This window comes from Neopsephotus bourkii, unplaced genomic scaffold, assembly GCF_033783945.1.
Source record: "Neopsephotus bourkii isolate Nb327-2 ecotype Australia unplaced genomic scaffold, CSIRO-AGI_Nbou_v1 NB_1634, whole genome shotgun sequence".
NCBI classification, from domain to species: domain Eukaryota; kingdom Metazoa; phylum Chordata; class Aves; order Psittaciformes; family Psittacidae; genus Neopsephotus; species Neopsephotus bourkii.
The window spans coordinates 6,245,997-6,265,052 of NW_026902109.1; the positions used below are offsets into that span (position 1 = coordinate 6,245,997).

Here is a 19,056-nt window from a genome sequence, read left to right on the forward strand (position 1 = left end):
GGAGCCTGTCCCCAAGCAAACCCAAGTGCTTCTTCCTCCACTTCAGCTCTCTGTAGGTGTTAGAAGCCAGGCATTGGCCAAGCCATGTGATGTATAGGCAAGGCCCTCTGAATTCATCCCCGCGTTCCTGAATTTGCTGGATGATGAACACAGAAGTTCAGCAGTAGGTGTGTACTAACACTGTTAGTGTAAAACCTGAATTTGTTACTTATACTTTGCAACATTTGTAGAGATTTAACACACATTTAGTGTCAAAACACCTTGTTTTTTATTTTCATATCCTTTTTGAATCAGGTTAAGCTGTAAACAATTTCTTTTTCAATCAAATACTGCCAGCTAGAATTACTTCCATTCATGCATCGCTGAAAACAAAAAGGGCATTTTTCCTTAAGTATGTTTTTCTTTTTTTAAACAATGTCACTTTATACAGAAACCAATACCTAGATTCAATGCACCCTGATTAGTTATGTAAACAGATAACCCCCCAAAAACTCGTCAACAGAACTAATAAGTTGGTTCCTTCATAGAATGGAAATTAACATCTCTCCTGGCTTCAGGTTAACATGGTCAGGAGTATAGAGTGTGGCACATAAATCCATCTAGGAGGTGTATAAATTGCACGGTACTTGAATTAGCAAAGTTATGCATAATGAAATGCACAGTTTAAATTCATGCTAGAAAGCATTTTTTCAATATGTGGCAGCCGACCGGCAACCATAACAGTTAGGTTCTGCACCATCATTTATGGCATTGTAGATAACTATTACATATAGCATACTTTAAAACCCTGAAGGATTTTGTTACTTGAAACATTCTCCAGGCAGTCATTTGGTTTGAAACAATGGGAGAAAGACTAAAGATCTTGCCACCTTATACCGATTATGGTACCGCTGACTTTTATGAAGTAGATCAGATATGATGTGTATTTCACAGTAACAAAGTTGCTTTAATGCCTTTCCTCCAACAGCAGGATTGTGTTAGATGTTTCTGCCCTCAGCTAGCACAGCTGTCCTGGTGGTTTTCCCTTTTCTTAAGTTTGAGTAAGTACATTGAGTATTTTTCCTGGTTTTTAACTATTCATCAGTCCTTTCAGTATATCTTCGGAGAGCTCCAGCAAAGGGAGCTCAGGGGATGGGATGTCCAGGGGTGGGAGATTGGGTATTGGAATGTCCTTTGCCTTCCCAGCAGTTGTGGCAAACTTCTGCCAAGTTGCAGCTGAAGAAGTAGTTTCCGAGTGTTGCTGCAGACCCCACAACTCTGACTTCTCGACAAAGTCAGCATCTACATCCAACTCCTTGTCTACCGGAGATTTTTGGAGTCTCGCTCTTTCTGCTTTTAAATGCTTATTCTCTCTCCTTAATCTCTCATTTTCAGCTGCAAGAAATTCTATGTGCCGCTTCAAATCTGCAATTTTGGTTGCCTGCTCTTCTATTATTGTTTTGTCGTCTTTTGGAGCTTTGCTCCCAATACATGCTTCCACCGGCTCCTTTCTTTTCTGAAGCAGAAACAAGAGTGTATCCGGGTCCCTGTCAAAGACACCCTGAATATCATGTGGATGTTTCTCTGTGGAAGGACTGTATTTCTGAGTAACAGGAACCAGTACATTTTGATCATCAGAGTCTTCAGAAGATGGCTTATAAGAAGCCTGAAGGTGTGAAGCTATTTCCTTGTCAGCATTCTGCTGGGCTTTCAGCTTTTCCTCCCTCTTTGCCCTTTTCCACCTCTCCTGGATGAGCAGTAACTGTTTCATGTGACTATCCCTTTGTAATTCCAGTGACAGCTGAGCCTGAGTAAGAACAAGATTAAACAATTTAATTGGTGATCCCTAATGCCACCCAAACATTCACACACATAAAGTTACACACATGTAAATATTTATATATACAGCATCACAGCATGCCCAAGGGAGGGGAGGAGCTTTTGTTTTTTCAGATATTAAATCCAACTAGAAGTGCTTGCTGCTTGTACTACGCAACAGATTCAGATGTGTCACCCAAATTTAGAGTCACTACTGGAATTGTGAAGGAGTTAACATACGGTCTTTTTGTTTTTAAGTCACTGACCAGGCTACATTATCTCTGAGAGAAGGTACTAGTTGTTTAACTGACCTATGACCAACATCAGGAAAGGAGTCACTTGGCGTGCACAGCCATGCTTTAGTTAAATAATACAAAGCATATGTATGCTTCTGTGGTGGTATCTGTGTAGACATTAATAACACCCAACACTAAGCAGAAAAGTGCTCCAAGGCCAGATATGGTCCCAAATGATTCAGCCATAGTTAATGAAGGGGGTGGCATGGTGGTTAGTAACTCACAGGAACCACCTGGGTAAAAGGCTTCCATTTTTCTACAATAATGATCTTTTGGATAAAAGACAGGTGTCTGATCTTCAAGGGTCATTTGCTTTGATAATACTGGCTAAACTAAAAGCCTGCTGCTAAGAAAGTACGAAGCAGACAACACTGCTGAATTTACAGATAGATTTGTGTAATCAAGAACGAAAGGTGCAGGCCTGTTGTTCTGGAGGTCGCCAAGTCAGGATGAATAAATCCAAAATTACAGACTGCAGCTGAGATGCTCAGCTTCGTGCCTCAGCAGAACAGCCTAAGTACCTCACAGCAAAAGTTAAATATGGAACTAGTTTTATCACCTACTTGAGGATGCCTTGCAAACTAGAAACCATTGTTGGAGAACCCGTGGATGGGTTAGTAGTTCTCTCATCCCTGCTCCACATAAACTTGGAAAAACTCTCAAGGAAGGCTAGCATCACTGTACTTCCAAAACTCTTGGTGCAGCTGACACAAGTTCAGGCAACTATGTAGAGGCTAATGCCCAAGAGGCGTATGACACACAGGAATACAGCAGGGCTATGGCGAATTCTGGCATCTGCTGCATTTTGGTCTCACCTGCTCTGACTGGGTCAGCTTCATAGCATCTGTTAGGTATGCTGCAGAAGAAAAAATTGATAAACACTTAGGAGAGGGTTACAAAACCTGAACATTTCTATAAAAGCTAAGAAAAGGCCTCAGACCTTCAGTATTCTGAATCCCCACACAAAAGCAGCAGTCCAGAGGCAAAGTATTTACCAAGTTACAGTGGCTGGAAACACCTGATGTTTTTCAAAAGTCTGAAAAAATTACTGTAAGATCATTTAACAAGCACCACACCCTTCCCATGGCATCCTGTTAGCTTGGGTTGTTTCAATTCGTTTTTCAGGGGAGGACAGCAGCCATTTCCAAGAAGTCCCAGAACAACAACTTTCCCCTGAAGAGAAGAAACACAGCCAAGGACCAGACTTCTAACATACAACCATTTAAAGACAAAATGGGGTAAGTAAAATCCTCTTGCCCATGGCAAGCCAGTATTACGAAGTCATGCCTTTTGACAAAGAGGTATATAGTCTGTAGCTCTCCACTTCTTTCATCAGCTTCCTCTCCAAACCAGAAAATGCGCTGGCTTAAAGTCAGAGCAGCACTTACCTTGCTAGTGCTGAAAATGACAAAGTATAAGGAATTCTTAACCAAATACAGAAGGATGTAAAATAGTGGCACAGAGTCATCAGATAAAGAAAAGCAAGAAATATTCAACACATTTCTGGGTTTTGTCTTGGTATATGGAGTGAAGGAAACAAGATAAGTCTGCATATTAGAATGTAAGTGCTATCCCTCATTGCTCTGACTATTCATAAATACTAAAGAAACTATCAGTTTCTCATTTTATGGCGTTTTCTAGTATTTATGAATGCAAAGTGAGAACGCCTGGTATCTAGGTTACGATGTTTGGAGCAGCCACTTATTTTGTCTCCACACAAGCGCTGTCACTGGAAATGTCCTACTTGTTGCACCAATTAAGACCTCTTCTTTCTTCTTCTGCCAAGCAGTAGTTGCACTGTCACACAGCTGACAGGCTCCAACACAAATAATTAAGCATGACTAGTTAAATGGACAGGTAAATGCACAAAGTCTCACTTAGGAGAGGCTGTCAATCACAGTGCCAAGGCCTGCAATGCAATTTGCTGTTTTGTTGAAGTTCTGGGAAAGCTGAGCTCATCACCTCTTCTTAGCTGTCTTGATTCAGACATTAGGAAAGGGAAGTAAGTACTCTGCAAGCAAACATTTGTCTAAGTATTTCCTTTATCAACATAGAAAGCAGGTGACTTTGGCTATGAAAGCAGTGAAGAAAATACAGACTGTAAAGTGAAGCTGGCTTACACCAGGCTCCCAACTGCATGTTGGCTTCATCTTCGGTCAAGAACTGCCTTCACAGTTTTTTATCCACACCAATCAAAATAACTTTGGAAACATGTGACTTTAGCCATTCAGATTAGGAAAAATGTTTCCAAAAGGGTGCTTGATGGGGACTAAAAACCAAATTAACATTTTAAGAATAAAAATTCTGCAAGTAACTAGATCTTTTACTTTCAGGAAGCATGCAAATATAGAAACCGATTTTAAGATATGGCATGTAAGAAATTCCTACTCACCAGCGGCTTTTTTGTGACACGAAATGGCTTCTTCATATTTCCCTGCTGCTAACAAACGGTCTGCTTTTCTGCTCTGCTGGTGAGCCTTAAAATAAAAAGAGCATTACACCAATGAGTTACTTGACAAATAGTTATACCCGTTTTAAAAAATAATCAGTACATCTAAGAAAAATATACTGATCCCATTTCTCAGGCTTTTAGGCTCAGATCTCCCATTCCCTTCCAAGCTTTATAATTTGATTTCTCCTTTAATACTGCCTTACAAAAATCTGTACTGCACAGGTAACAACTGAAGTTTGTTAATGCAGCAAAGATGGTGTGTACACAACAAAACCCTTTTTAAGCTGCTCCTCAGCAAGTACATGTTCTTCTTTGTAGGCAGGAATTTACTGTAGTCATGTAAAAAGACCAGTAAGCCACAAGAAGTTATGAGAAGCTGTAAGTATTTAGAACCAATTTATCTGTCAGAATGCCATATATTTGACATATGTTATAGCTTACAGCTGGTTTGACATTTTCTGCTGCCCTGTGTCCAAGAGACTCTACCTGCTGGTTAAAGAAACTGCAAAAGATCTTTGTTTTTTTTTGTTTGCAGCTTACACCGTTTAATGGAAGCAGCACAGCTATGCTTAAAGATATCAAAGTTATGCTGTTGTGGTACAACAGTTAAGTCTATACTTACATTTGTAAACCACTACGGAGGCTACAGATACTGCTGAAAGCAAATGACTAATGCAAGTATTTGCATATGTTCACTGAGAAACAACACTGCTTAACCTGCACTGCAACAGTCATGAAAGCCGAGTGTTTTTGTCATTACGAAAATATATGAATTTTATGGTACTTCCTCCAACACAAGCTGTGTAATACAAAAGGCTACAATCACTAACAGGCAAGACTGTCAGTAACAGAGTATTCATGAGTGTTTTACTACATATTCACTTTGAAGTAAACAGACATCAGGTACCGGGCACTGACCCTGTGAAACAACACAAGCCACTTCTGAATCTGAAGGAAATGCTTGCCTGTTCCGTTAAAATTACTGTTTCCCAATAAAGCCTTTACCAAGTCCATACTGACGGAACCTGTAGGGGAAACAGAGCTGAAAGCCTGAAACATGCCTCTGTAATTCTGTCTCTGACCCATACCTGCCTCTGTAATTCCGTCTCTGACCCATACAAATTCTGTTCCCCCTCTTCACCCAAAAACATACCAGACTTCAGATGTTTGGTGAATATAAGTCACCAATTCACGTTACACATGTTCTAGGATCAATATAAAAATAAGCGCATTTTTCCATCTCCAAAGACGCCAGAACAACTGTTCTCAAGCAATCTCTAGCAGTTATATCATTGCATTTAGACCCTTGGCTTTTCCAAAACTCACTTCACATGCTAATATGAAGTGTTATTAAAAATACCCCATGACTCCTTGATTCTTCACAACAAATATTCTGGTTATATTCTTCTTCTTTACCTCAGAGCACTGTCATCATTCGCTGCTGCTTCTGCTCTGAGTCTTAATAGCCTCAGAAGAGGAAGTGTTTTTCTATTGGAAAACCATCTATTTTATGGCCTTTTTCTATGGACTCCTACAATTGACATATGCCAGAAAGATACACTTCTTTCCCACAGGAATGAACCAACAGTATCAGCTCATATAGAGCCATCTCCTTGGTTATTCCTGGCAGCTCATCCAGTCACAAATTAGCTATGTCACAGACATAAAAACACCTGAGCTACCTCCTTGCAAAACAATTTTTAGGTAAATTAGTACTGATACAGCTACTTCTGCAAACTGCATGGGCAGGTCTGAAAAACAAGAGAGGAGGCAACAGGGTAGCTAGAAACAGAAGAGCTAACGAAGCAAGTCAACAAGCCAGGGGCCTGGTTCCATTTATTAGTTTCTGCATAGAAGAATTTGAGTCTAATTGTTTTCAAAGGTTATTTTCATATGTTGTAAACTCCTGGAGCATGATCTTACTCAAATAACTTAAGCACATGCAGAACATTTGAGGACAGTCAGTTGCTACTTGATTGAGCAATTAGATTATTTCCATTCTCAGTTAACTCCCAGTGAAGCTGAAGGGAGTCTGAAGAAGTTGGGCTAGACTGAATAAAGTTATGAAAACAACAGTCCAGAGTTGATAACAAAACAAAAAGCTAGGATCCTCTGTTTACAGGATCAAAATGCCTTTCTTGCTGTTACATCAAAATATATAAATGTTAAGCCATCTTATTCTGATCCAGAGCAACAGACCTCCTCAGTGGAAACAACAGGAACCACAGCTGAGAAAAATCAGTTTCAGGACAGCCGGTGTGAGAGAGCAGTTTGTGAGTGAGAAAGGTGTTTTGCACTAAGTCATGGAGGAGGAATTCCTCATTTTGTATGTCTTCCTGCCAGCCAAGGAAATATTTGCTCATTTATTCTACCCTGTGTTTGTTCCAGTTAGTTAATTGTGCAGGGACCAAGGAATTTCTGCAATTTTCATGGTAGATTATTCATCACCAGCATTTTGAAGAAATTAGTGGTACTGTTTCCTAGCAGCAAGTGATGAAGCTGCAACAGAAGTAATTGGGTGCTTAATAGCCATGTATCATGGATAAGCTTCTACATCTTGTCTAGTGTGCTGGTTTAGTGCTCAGTTACACCTAGCAACACAGCATCCAACCATTGTTAGTAAATCTATTTTGAATTCAGAGTGGCCTGCATCACATTATAAAATTGGCAATGGAAGAATTGGTCCTATATCATAAAGTGAAAAAAATGGCTGTCAAGTTTATCCCTGGTCTGATGTCATGCTAGAGGAAGGTGTTTACACCAACAATTCTGGACCTGCTGTGCTAGTTCCCAACAGATTCAATCAGGGCTGCTTTGACTTTGGTCCTGCTGCTGTGATGATGACAGAAACAGCTGCTGCATAACTGCAGTGGGTTTATATATCTGATTTCTCTTTGCTCTTCTAGTTGCAGTGCTGAAAATAAATGTAGGATGTGGTGTAAGAATAATTATAATTTATTAACAAGCTCTGGAATTGAAGGGGGGGAAGCAGGTCAACAATTACTTCCAGATGTCCCTCCCAGTCCAGATGAGCAGGAATTCCCAGTAGGCAAATGGACAGGTATAACAATTTGACTCTAGCAAGAGGCAGCAGATGTGAGTGAGGCATGACCAAGCTAAAAAGCTTCCCCAGCTTGCTCCAATGTATTTGGTTCATAAGGAATTTGTGCATGCCTTATCTGAACCACTCTGGATCAACTACAGAAAACAGGTAAGCTAGAGAGCTTTCCTCAAACTTTCCAACTGTAGCCGAGATGTTAAAGGATGACACCTGCACCTTTAAGTTTGTACCTCCATTACAGATAAGTGGTCCTGTTTGGTTTTTTCACCTAACTAGTCCAAATCATTGCCTGTGTAATCTCTGAGCAACAGAATCAAGCTATCCTCTAAAATAGCAAAGCAGGTCTCCTCTTTGCCTGGAGCTTTCTTTAGCAGACCAAAAATTAACACTCAACTTCTTCTTTTTCCAATATAAACTAGACAGTGATGTCACTGCAAGCCATGAGAAATGAAGCTGTAAGGCCTACTTACCAGATCTCTTACCACTCCCTCAAACTCAATAATAAAAATGCTAGGCTTTTTTTTCTAGAGGTAGTGTGCCATTACAACTTAAAGGATCCTACCTTAGGTTGGGGGACTGAAAAAAAAAGTAGCTGCTGCTTTTCCCCTGATTCCAGTTGATAGCTAGCTATTATAGAAAGGGGAGCAACAGGAAAAAGCACACTCAATCCCGATAAGGTAAATGTAGTACTACTCACTTTCAAATAGGGTACACCTACTACCCTTTTTTTTAAGACCAGTAATATGCGACAGTCCTCCTGTAGCTGAGCCAGACAATCTTGTGTATGTTCTGTTTTAGTTTGTTCTCATAATGGGAACAGCTCTTCACTGGACAAAGCTTTGCACAAGATGTTAAGCTTACATCCTTCTTGTTCACCACAAGAGACTCTCTAGGAAGTGATATATTTTAATATGATTATGAAGCACAGATTACAATGCCTGACTAAAAAAGTTACAAATGAAGGCAGGAAAATCCAGCTGCTACATGATGGGGCCTGACGAAAGCTAACTGCAGAGAAGTTCTGCCCACTAGAACAGTTTGTAAATGTTTTAAATGAAACTACTGTTTGCTGCTAACATCTATTTTATGCTATGGACTGTATATACCAGTTATCCTTCTCAGAAAAGATCAATACCTATGCTCTGCTAATGCTGAAAGCAAAGATTAAGGTATTTTTTTGAATGATGAGGGATCTATCTGGGGATTTATTTCCTTAAGGATACAGGGCTGTCTTCCTAAGAATGTATTCTGAAGAAAGTGCACAGTGCATTAGTTCCATAGTGTACAACAGAGTTGTAAGTATATTCCTCACAGATATTTACAGCAACAGGCCACAAAGGGTAGGATAAGGTGGTGGACCATTGTTCCCCCCACCCCATAACCATTCTGTCACTGCTATACCTACAGAAAACTTTCCAAGCCCATTCTCAGTAGGAAATAGTGAGCTTAGAAAGGTTTGCATGCATGTCTACATATGTATTGAAAAATTGGATTAGGAGAGAATACAACTGATAAACTTGGCCATAATTTTTAAATAAGTGCAATAATGAATAAAACTCTGTGTGACTATAGAAAACAGTGTCTTTACAGGCAGTTACAGTAAAAGCATAAATAATAAAGAGTTGTACTGTTACTTATGCTAAATAATAGGAATATATTTGCCACTAAGCCTAAAGAAATGGTAATGTATAGTTTTATCAACAGAAGCAAGCCCCCCTTAAAAAATACTCTTTGTATTCTGTAGAGAAAGACAGTTGACTGAAGGAGAAACAAAAAATGGTAGAACCTGTTGTGGCTGCTCAACCAAGACCACTAGCCACATGTTAGCTCAATTTTTTGTCTTTGAAAGCTTGACAGAATAATGACTCAACTGTAAATTACAGGTTAGTGTGACTATAAAGCAAAACAAGTATGTGAAACTCTCACGAGCATGTATTCTCAGTATTAAGAGATTCCTCACTTTGTATTGAACTGTAGAGATGCTGAAGTTCAACTCTCTTGTAAGCAACAGTAACAGAATTTACATGTATGGGCAGACAAGCAACCAGTTGTTTAGCCAGTCAGTATTAATTCACTGACTAGCTCTGACTATGCGTGTGTTCCTAACCTACTCCAAATTTAAAATAAAATGGTTAGTCTGAGTTCTTTACCATGCAAATGCAATTAAGAGATCTGATATGAAACCAATTCGCATTCACCCTGCTCAGGTTAGGTGGAGTCTTCAAAACCTTATACAGGCATAGCTGCAGCTCTTTCCCTGATCACCTGCAACTTCTTTAAGGTGTGGTATCCTTTTACCTATTGCATAGTCAAGTCAACCTCATTCTCTTCCTTTTCATCCATTTAGTATGATAAAAACACCAAATACTTCAACTTGCTTGCCAGAGCCATTTTGTATACCTATAGTTCTCAGCTGCTTTGGTAATGCTTTTCTTGTCCCCCTATACAGTGCTGTGGCTGGTATTATACAAGTCTTGCTAAATGGAAGTTACAAGCTAAATGAGAACAGTTCCACTGCCCTGATTGTTTTTGTTTACTATCTCAGCTCCTATATGTAGCCCTAAACCATATGGCTCAAGCTGTTCCAGCAACTGAGCTACACCTCAGTAGGGACAATTGAATCATCACATCAAATGGTCTAGTAAACAACCTATTCCAGGAGCAACAATTTCAAACAAGTGGGGCAGAAAGGCTTCAGTCAAGGTTTCAGCTGGGTCTTTAAATTGTTAGGCACGCTTACTCAGAGCTGAACTGCACGGTTTGACAATATGCACGTGATGCCAGTGTGACGCAGCAGAAAGGCACTGCTGGTAGGTACCCAAACAGCACAGATACCAGTGAGGAGATAATGCTTCTGTCAACCACCCAGAGCTTAGCTAATTATGTTACTGATTAGGAGCTATTGTAAGCTGTTATATGTGCAACATGGAATAGTTTTGTGTTGTGCTTCAGTAGTAGTTATATGACCGAATACAACATTGTAAAGCTTTTCCAAAGAGGATGTAACTCATCTGGTTGTTCAACTGAGTATTTGACGCATCACCTCAGCACCTCCAGTCACTTTACTCAGCAGGTATGCTGCTGCCTCTGTGGGTTCACAGCTTATATTTCCCTTAGCTGACATGAATGGTCCCATATAGCTCATGATGATGTTGTTACCGGGAAAACCAAGACAAGGCTTCCACTACTGTGGTAAAACCAGACTTTGTGTTAGGCATGTCTATATAATCATACTTCCATTCTCACTACCTGCACTTTTATTTTCTTTAGTTTGAGTTCAGAATTGAGTGCATCTTCCTCTCTTTTTTTCCATTTTATGTTGGAAAAACACGTAGAACAGCTTTCAGGTTAAGCTTTATAAAAAAAAAAAAATAATCTTGAAGAAAACAAACTGGATTGAGTGGATGTTTCTGTAGACTAACATAATATTCCTGGTTTTGAATCAACATAACAGAGGTGCAGGCTGACAATAAGTCTTAAACACACTGGCCCATGTATTAAATCCTTCAGTGTCTAGTAAACTCACATAGATTCTATCATCTCTTCCTCCTCTCCCATATTACATATTTATTCTGCTTGTTATCTTGTCCTCATGTGGATGTAGCATTCACCTAACTTTTAAACTCTTTCATAAAACAGACCGCTGATTGGCTTGCACTGGAATGGCTGCTACCAATGTCTTAAGAGTATTAATTTTAAAAGCTTCCACTATATGAGATTCTTGCAATATGTATTTTGTTGTGTTATTCTCACTCCAGCCACTGGGCCGTGCTTTCTGTTTTTCACCAAAACAGCTCTTCAAGCTGTTTCCCTTACAGTTCAATAACCTTGTAGGCAATATATATTTACCAGATTTTGGACTGCATTTTATTATAAACCATACAAAGTGCCATTACTTTATAGGAAGAATAAAACATAGAGGTGGTACAGCTCCTTAGCAAATATTCTATAGAAAGATACCAAGGTATTAAAGCAAAATCTGCAGTTACAAAGTCCTGCATATCAGACTCTGTTCATCAAGCAAGTTTCCTTTCTAGTCTCTTGAGATTGATACCATTTGCCTCATATTTTTACTGTGTTACTTCTAAAATTCTGATGGTCAGCAGTGTACTGTTGTGCTTCTTAACTTACACCTTTTGCTCCTATACCTAAGACTTATGAAATTTACCTCCATGTTTTTGCAGAATAAATTTTAATCTGTTAACATGCTGAGATATTGCAGTTTATGGCACTGGACTATGTGAAACAATTGTGCATCTGGACTAGATATCCACTATATGGTTGCTGCAGGTGAAGGCACTGCACTTAGTCCATACCTGTTTTAAGTTCCACAGCACAACCTAAATATTTTTATTTGTAAGGTTGATGAACTGGTTTCCTTATTAGTGAAAGTATAAGGATCAGGGCCTTAAACCATTCCTTCAGGATTAGATGATGTTTCTCATCTGCAAAGCATATAGTAGCCTAAAGGGGGAAAAGGAAAGAAGAAAAAGGGCAAAAAGAAGAGACAGAATAAATGCTCAGGTATCAGAGCTGCCCCAAAACACTTTCCCATGGCTCTAACAACTCAGCCCATGGCAACAGATTTTGGAAAAGTTGTTTCAATTTATCAAAATCAGCATCTAGTACTCTAGCATAAGTCCTAGAAAGGTTAAAAGAAGGAAAGATGGGTTAAGACTCAGCATGATTATAATAACTTAAAAGGGGAGAAAAAAAATCCCAAACCCAAAACAAAATGAAACAAACCCAAAAAACCCCACAAACAAAACAAACAAAAAAAGAAACCAAACAAAAAACCCCAACACAAACTGAAGCCCAAATTCTAAAAAAAAAGATGTTCTCACTGAAGTCGTTAGACCTGAAGCTTAATGATTTAAACTTCCAGTAAACAAAATCCACTGTAGTTATAGATTATTATTATTTTTAAAGAGATCTGGAAAGCAAATCAGTATTTGTCCAGTGCTATCTACATAAGTAAATCAGTGGATTAGGGAAAGCAAAATGTAACTAAGCTTAAGAAAAAAAATATCACAGATAAAGGCATTAATTAAGACCCAGATGCACAAAGATACAATATTATTTTGCTGGAAACAGCTCTTTCAGAACATAGAAAAAGAATGCAATGGAAATCAACAGAATATAGCAAGGTACAGCATGCCACCTGTAATTAGGGAGGCTAAGCAAATAGTCAAATATATGAGAAACAACTGAAACTGAAAGCCACCAGTACAAGTCATTAAGTGCAGCTGGTGTGATACATGTTGACAGAGAAACGGAGACATCACGATACTGCAAAACTGCTACAGAATTGTTTTTCTGGTCTTTTTTTTTTTTGTCATATTAGCTTCCCAGAAATTTAGGACAGTATTTGTGCTTTCCAGTAAGTAAGACTAGATGCCCAAATACACAACTAATGAACAACTTTCACAGGACAAAGCAGCATCAAAGAACTCTAGCAAATCCTAATAAAACACCATAACTAAAAAAAAAAAATAAAAAAAATCAATTTCACAAAAGTTAACAAGCCATGATATACTAAAAGGAGGAAAAGGTCTTGTACTTAAGTCACCAATAGCAGATAAATCAGCCCAATGATTAGTGTACTCAAAACCACTTTGTAGTTTAGGGGGTTGGTTGGTTGTTTTTTTCCCCCTCATCAGAATAATGGTTTGGCATTTCTGGAAAAAGGTTGTGCTCTTCCAATCCACAAGAACTACACTTAGGTCAACAGAAAAGATTTACAGGAGAAGTACACGAAATGCATGACACTGGATAGTATTAAAAACTCATATGAACATTCTTACATTGGAGCTTGGCACCTTCCCTGAATGCTGTTGCAAATCTGAAACTCGGCTGCAGAGAGGGGCTGTGAATAGGAGAGTTTTGTAAAACTCTAGTTACTTTTGTTCATGTCCTTGTAAAAATGTAGGCATGTTCTAACTACAGTACTGTACCCATTCAAGCTCTTGTTCATGAAGAACTGTCACGATTTTCACACAACCTGAAAAGACAGGTCATTTTTCTATATAAGATGATTCATGACTATATTGTGCATCAGTTTCAAGGAAAGTTTTCTGTATTTCACAATACTCCTTAAAAGGCAGTAGGAATGTATGCACAGCCAACTCCATAATTTTCTGTATCAACGTATTATAAAGCAACTAGCAACTTTTTTCCTGTATTATCCATTATGCAGAAGTGTCTTGATCTTATTCTAAGCCTGGTGCTAGACTGGTGGAGTAACTGCACACTCCTATGATGGTCAGAGGATCATCAACCAGTCAGTCTTGTCATTCCTATACTTGTTAGTAAGTGGTCTCAGGAGGAAGCATTACTAACTGGTGATAACTATACTGCCACAAAGTTACTACTTTCAGCCACTGACTAGAGAATTCAGTTACCATCTTCTCCTTAGAAGCTCATGCACTAGATACACTTTTAAAAACACTTTTACAATACAGCATACCCAGAGTGGTTCTGCACTATCAGTTCAGAATAGACAATCTTCCTGCTACACTTTCAGGCCTAATTTCATGGGTGCTCTACAATGTCAAATTTACAAGCCTTTCTGAAACTGAAGAGTACAATCCAGAAACACCTGACTCTGTATGAAGCATGTAAAAATTTGTCAGGGCTGGAGCAAACAAGCTTTGATTAAAAACTGACACAAGTCTCTGAGATTCGCATGACAATGGCTAAACACTTTCTGGACTAAGCTAATTCCTGGAAGCATGGCAGCTGTATTCCTGGTGTGCTGCTCCTGATTAATTGGACTGCTGGACCAAAACTAGTTTTTTAAGGGAATGCTCTGTGTGTCACCACATCTGAGGCATAGTCAAGATACTGCTTTAATAAAACCCCTAAGGCAGCAGAGAATTAATTGTTTTCTATCCTAGATCTTTATTTGGCAGAAACCTACTAATTTAGGCTGCTTTAAAATCTGTGAATATGTATTTTTCAGATATCTGTGTTTCAGTTGAAGCTCCTTAGCGATTTCGTTTAAGCAGAGTAATTGCAGCTTTAAGGCTTTAAAACATTTCATCTTCTGAAATTAATAGGCATCTAGTCAGCAGTGGGCCTTGGGAGTCTCTAAAATTTTTTAAGCTCACATAGATATGACCTGTGTCACCTAAACATTTCCTTCCAGAACTTCCCTTGTCCTTTGTGCTTGCAACTTGGCCCAGACTTAACACAGACTCCCCGCACCCCCTCCGATCCAAACATGCCGCTACACGCACCCTGCGCTGCCTCCTCTCCCGCGGTGCCCATGTTTTTCTGGGCACGCAGCGGCCAGGCCCCAGCCGCGGGCCCCACAGAAGCACCGTCCAGCGCTCCGCGGCCTGGCTGTCGCTTCTCCCCGCCTTTCAGCCACCGGACAGGACTGCGGCGAGCCCAGCGCCCCGCCGATCCCCGAAACCGCCTCAAGTCCGGGACAACCGCTCGTCCCCACTCGCCTCCGGACAGGCCAGGGCCCGGTGCCGCTGTGGCAGGGCCTGGCACAAGCCCTGAACAGGTGCTGCGGGAAGTGGAGGGGGGCAGGGAGAACCCTATTTACTGCTCAAGTCGCGCTTCTCCGCTCGGTTACCTAGCGGTGGGAGGTCAGGGGTGTAACCCTCTGCCCGGCGCGGCCCCTGGCCTTCGCCCCAGGCCCGGGAGCGGCAGCAGGACCGGCTGACAGGTAGCCCTCCCCCCGCCCCCGCGCGCTCACCAGGTTGAGGGGTCCCTCCATCACTTCCATGGACGGCGGGGGCTGCGGGCACATGGGCGCTGAGGCGGCCTGCTCGCCGCTCCCGGTGCCGCCGGCCCCCACCGCCCGGTCCGGCTACCAGCGCCGCTGCTCCCGCGTCCCCGCCCCGGCGGGTTGTAAACACGGCGGCCGCTTCCGCCCGGCCCGCACCGGGCGGTGACTCGCGAGACCCTCCGAGTCGCGCGAGATTAGAGCAGTGTTGCCAGGGCAACAGGCGCCGCTCCTCGCCCCGCCCCTCCAACGGCCGCCGGTCGGCAGGAGGGTGCGCGCCGCCGGCGGTGCTCCCGGTGCCCAGAGGGGAGGTGGTGGCGGGGTCTCGGTGTGAGGCACCGGGTGAGCGGCCTCCTAAAGGCTGAGAGGAAGAGCACGCGGCCCGGCCCGGCCGCAACCCGGGGGCCAGAGCCCGCCGCACGCATCCGTGATTTCCCCCCCTTTTTTTCCTCCCCTTTTATTTATTGCTGCGCGAGGTACAGGGTCTTCGGCCTGTAGGTGCGGGGAGTTCTGTGAGGAAAAAAGCAGCCGGCACGGTCATGAGGCGTGTCGGTGGAAGTACCCATCACGGCAGGGGAGCCAGGCCAGTGCTGGTATCAGAGGTCAGGCAAGGCAGCCACAGACATTAGTGGCAGCGAGGAGCGCCCTTCCATCGCAATGACGCGAAACCAAACGGGAGAGCTCAGTGCTGCCCTGGGGCGCGTTACCCCAGGGCAGAGGTAATGACATCCGGGCATTTAACTTAAGCCCTGGGCATAAAGCTAGTCGGGAGGGTGACCAGCTCAGCTCTCTCCATGAGGTGGAGAAGAAACGGCTATTGCCCTTCGTGGCTCTTCACTGCAGGAACCGTGCACAGTATATGGGAACAGATAATACAGTGGTACCAAAATCGCCATGTATGTGCTAACAATATAGCAGTATTAATTATTCAAAATAAACTTTCTTGAGAAAGATCAGCCAAGAAGGGCTAACTTCCTGAGTGTCATGATCATCCTCATCCATATGACAGTGTGTCTTATAAAGACTATAGAGAAGAAAACGGCCATAAAGGGGTTAGTGTAGAACTTTCTTAGGTGGAACTAAGGATGGCATTAGTTCATAGGAGCATGGCAGCTATAGACTGAAAGGAAAACAAAGGCAATTAAAAAAAGGAAGAGAGAAGGGGGAGGGGAAGATGAGGCACCTAGAAAACAAGAAATAAAAAAGCTAACTAGCAACAAGTAAACAAACTCCAGGATTCCTTTTGTACCCTTTGTAGATTTGATCCTCAGACATGAGTGGCGTCTGTGGGTCTCTGAGGGAGTCTGTGTGGCCTGACTTGCTGTAGCTGTTGGCTATCCCTGTGCTATGGGGACTAGCTTTGCAACACAGGAGTGCTGGGGGGCGTTCTCTTTCCAACATATGTGGTTAGACAAGATAATCTCTTCAGGCAAGGAGCTTCCAAAAGACACTATGCTAGTTCCTGTTTTCGTTTGCAAGAATTTATCACTTGGTTTAATTATGTATTACTATGTCAGATCCTATATAGTCCAGAGAAGTTTTGATCTAGAGCCTGCTGATTGAATAGTAGATAGATGAAGATGTCCTGTATCAGTCATTGAAGGTACAGGTAAGCCAGGGAGAAGAAGAAAAGCTACTTGGTGCTTCCCTGCCAGTAGTTACACTCAGACATATGATAATATTTAATTGTTTTGCTGAACCAAACCATTGTGTTTTCCTTCATTTTAGTTAATGGACACACAGTCATGAAGAAATAACATTTATCTGTCATCTGTAGTAGTACAGCTCCCATCTTGACCTTCCCACTCGGTCACTGTTCCTCTTCATAACAAGTCCTTCTCTAACCTTTAGCCCTGTGCTGCCTGGCCTTTTTCTCTCTTTATGGTAATGCTACAATAGCAGAAAGTCTGGCAAAGGTATTTACATCTGAGCACAAAACTTCGTTGTTCAATTGTTAATGAAGTTATACTGAGTTAATGTGTCACTATGTACTGACTCCCTTGCATCTGTACATGAGATCTTACACACTTAGCTCACTGATTATCCTTTTTCATACTGCATTAACCACCAGCAAATTTTGGTGATCTTGCTAAATATTATGCTAGATATTACATTACACTGGCAGTTAAATTGCATACGGTCATGCTGTTATTTCTAGCCACTTTACTAACCTTTTTTCATCTTTGGTGACTGAACTGCATAGTCTCCATTTATTTAAACTGTATTGTTGATCTGTTTGCATCCAATTTTTAATTTTGCATTAAATATTTGACTTTTGACACATAGCTGCATAGCTGACTTTTGCTATGTGCTCATCAGTTCTCCATAAATCATACCAATTTGCTAAAACAGACCATTAGGTCATACATTTTTTGTAGAAATAAGACAAACTAGTTCTAAGAAATGTTTTCCATTACTCCTGGAAAGAGTATTTAGACTCAGGAAAGGTAATTTAATTTATTGGTTTATAAGAGGGACTTTAATATTTATTTCGGGACACATTATGTTTAGCGGAAAAGGCTGTGAGGCTCTGGACCAATTTATCACATGTGGATTGGGAGCTAAACAAGTGAGGAATATTGTACCAACAGAACACAGGCTTTAGGATCCATGCTGCTGAGTCAAACCAATGTGTTACAGGGTGCCCGTTGTTTGTGTGACCAGCAGTGGTTATTACTGTTCCTCCAGAAAGGCTGGCAGGGATTGTAAGCCCCCTGGAACCTGGTGATGCCTCTTCTCATCCAGGGACTGTTAACGGATGCTTAAATGGGGCACTTCTCTTGGCTTGTGTCAACGCTTTGTTTCCTATATCTAAATCTGTTAAAAAATTGAAGGCAAATTAAAAAAAAAAACACATGATAGGACAAGGGGTAATGGATTTAAACTTAAACAGGGGAAGTTCATGTTAGATACAAGGAAGAAGTTCTTTACTATGAGAGTGGTGAGGCACTGAAACAGGTTGCCCAAAGAGATGGTAAATTCTCCATCCCTGGCAGTGTTCAAGGCCAGGCTGGACAGAATCTTGGGTGACATGGTCTAGTGTAAGGCGTCCCTGCCCATGGCAGGGTGGTTGGAACTGGATGTTCTTAAGGTCCTTTCCAACCCTGACTATTCTATGATTCTATGACAAAATTACTTTTGAAAACCTCATGTTTTAAAAGCTGCTAGTGATACGCAGGATTTGTTTCAGAGCCATCAATGTTGCCATTTGCAACACTGTATTCAAGTTAATTCAGTTTCTAATGTGATCCCCAGTACTTTCTTGGCTGTGGTGAAATAAAATCATTGTGCACTGGTCCTTCAAGAAGCACCATGTTGCCAAGTCCTGAAGCAGTTGTATAAAGTGAGTAAAACCCATAACTGTGTTAACTGTGTAACATAAGTTGCAATGTGGTACAGCGATGTTATTGCTAGTTCAAACTCTAAATTTGTATAGACATTCTCCTTTACTTGGAGAATAGTCTGGGACACTTTGTACTTTTTTTGTCCAAAATTTCAAGATCCTGGAGTGCTGTATGTTACATATTGATGTCAGATGGCGTGATAACCTCCATTGCACTGGACTGAAAATTGCTGCCATTTTCTACCAGTGTTCACAGAGTTGATCTAAGAGATTTAAATTTGCCCTCCAGAGAAAACAGAACCATAGTAAATAGTATACTACATTATCTGTAAATTCATCAATGAAAACAGGATGATTATTTCATTTCAT

At 41.2% G+C, this 19,056-nt stretch overlaps 1 protein-coding gene across 3 annotated transcripts; it reads right to left on the bottom strand.

Annotated features, from left to right (window-relative positions):
* Positions 1 to 244: 244 nt before the first annotated feature.
* On the bottom strand, positions 245 to 15,539 carry NRBF2 (nuclear receptor binding factor 2). 3 transcript variants are annotated; one of them, XM_061374037.1, is made up of 4 exons: positions 15,315 to 15,539; positions 4,486 to 4,570; positions 2,909 to 2,949; positions 245 to 1,786 (listed from the first exon to the last, which is right to left on the bottom strand). In XM_061374037.1, the coding sequence occupies exons 1-4, from the start codon at positions 15,366 to 15,368 to the stop codon at positions 1,070 to 1,072; spliced, it is 897 nt and encodes a 298-aa protein (XP_061230021.1). In that variant the 5' UTR covers positions 15,369 to 15,539; the 3' UTR covers positions 245 to 1,069. The 3 variants fall into 3 exon arrangements, with proteins under 3 accessions (XP_061230021.1, XP_061230022.1, XP_061230023.1); XM_061374038.1 differs by lacking the exon at positions 2,909 to 2,949 and having other exon boundaries at positions 15,315 to 15,366; XM_061374039.1 differs by lacking the exons at positions 4,486 to 4,570; positions 15,315 to 15,539 and adding an exon at positions 3,089 to 4,454.
* Between the last annotated feature and the right edge of the window lie 3,517 nt (positions 15,540 to 19,056).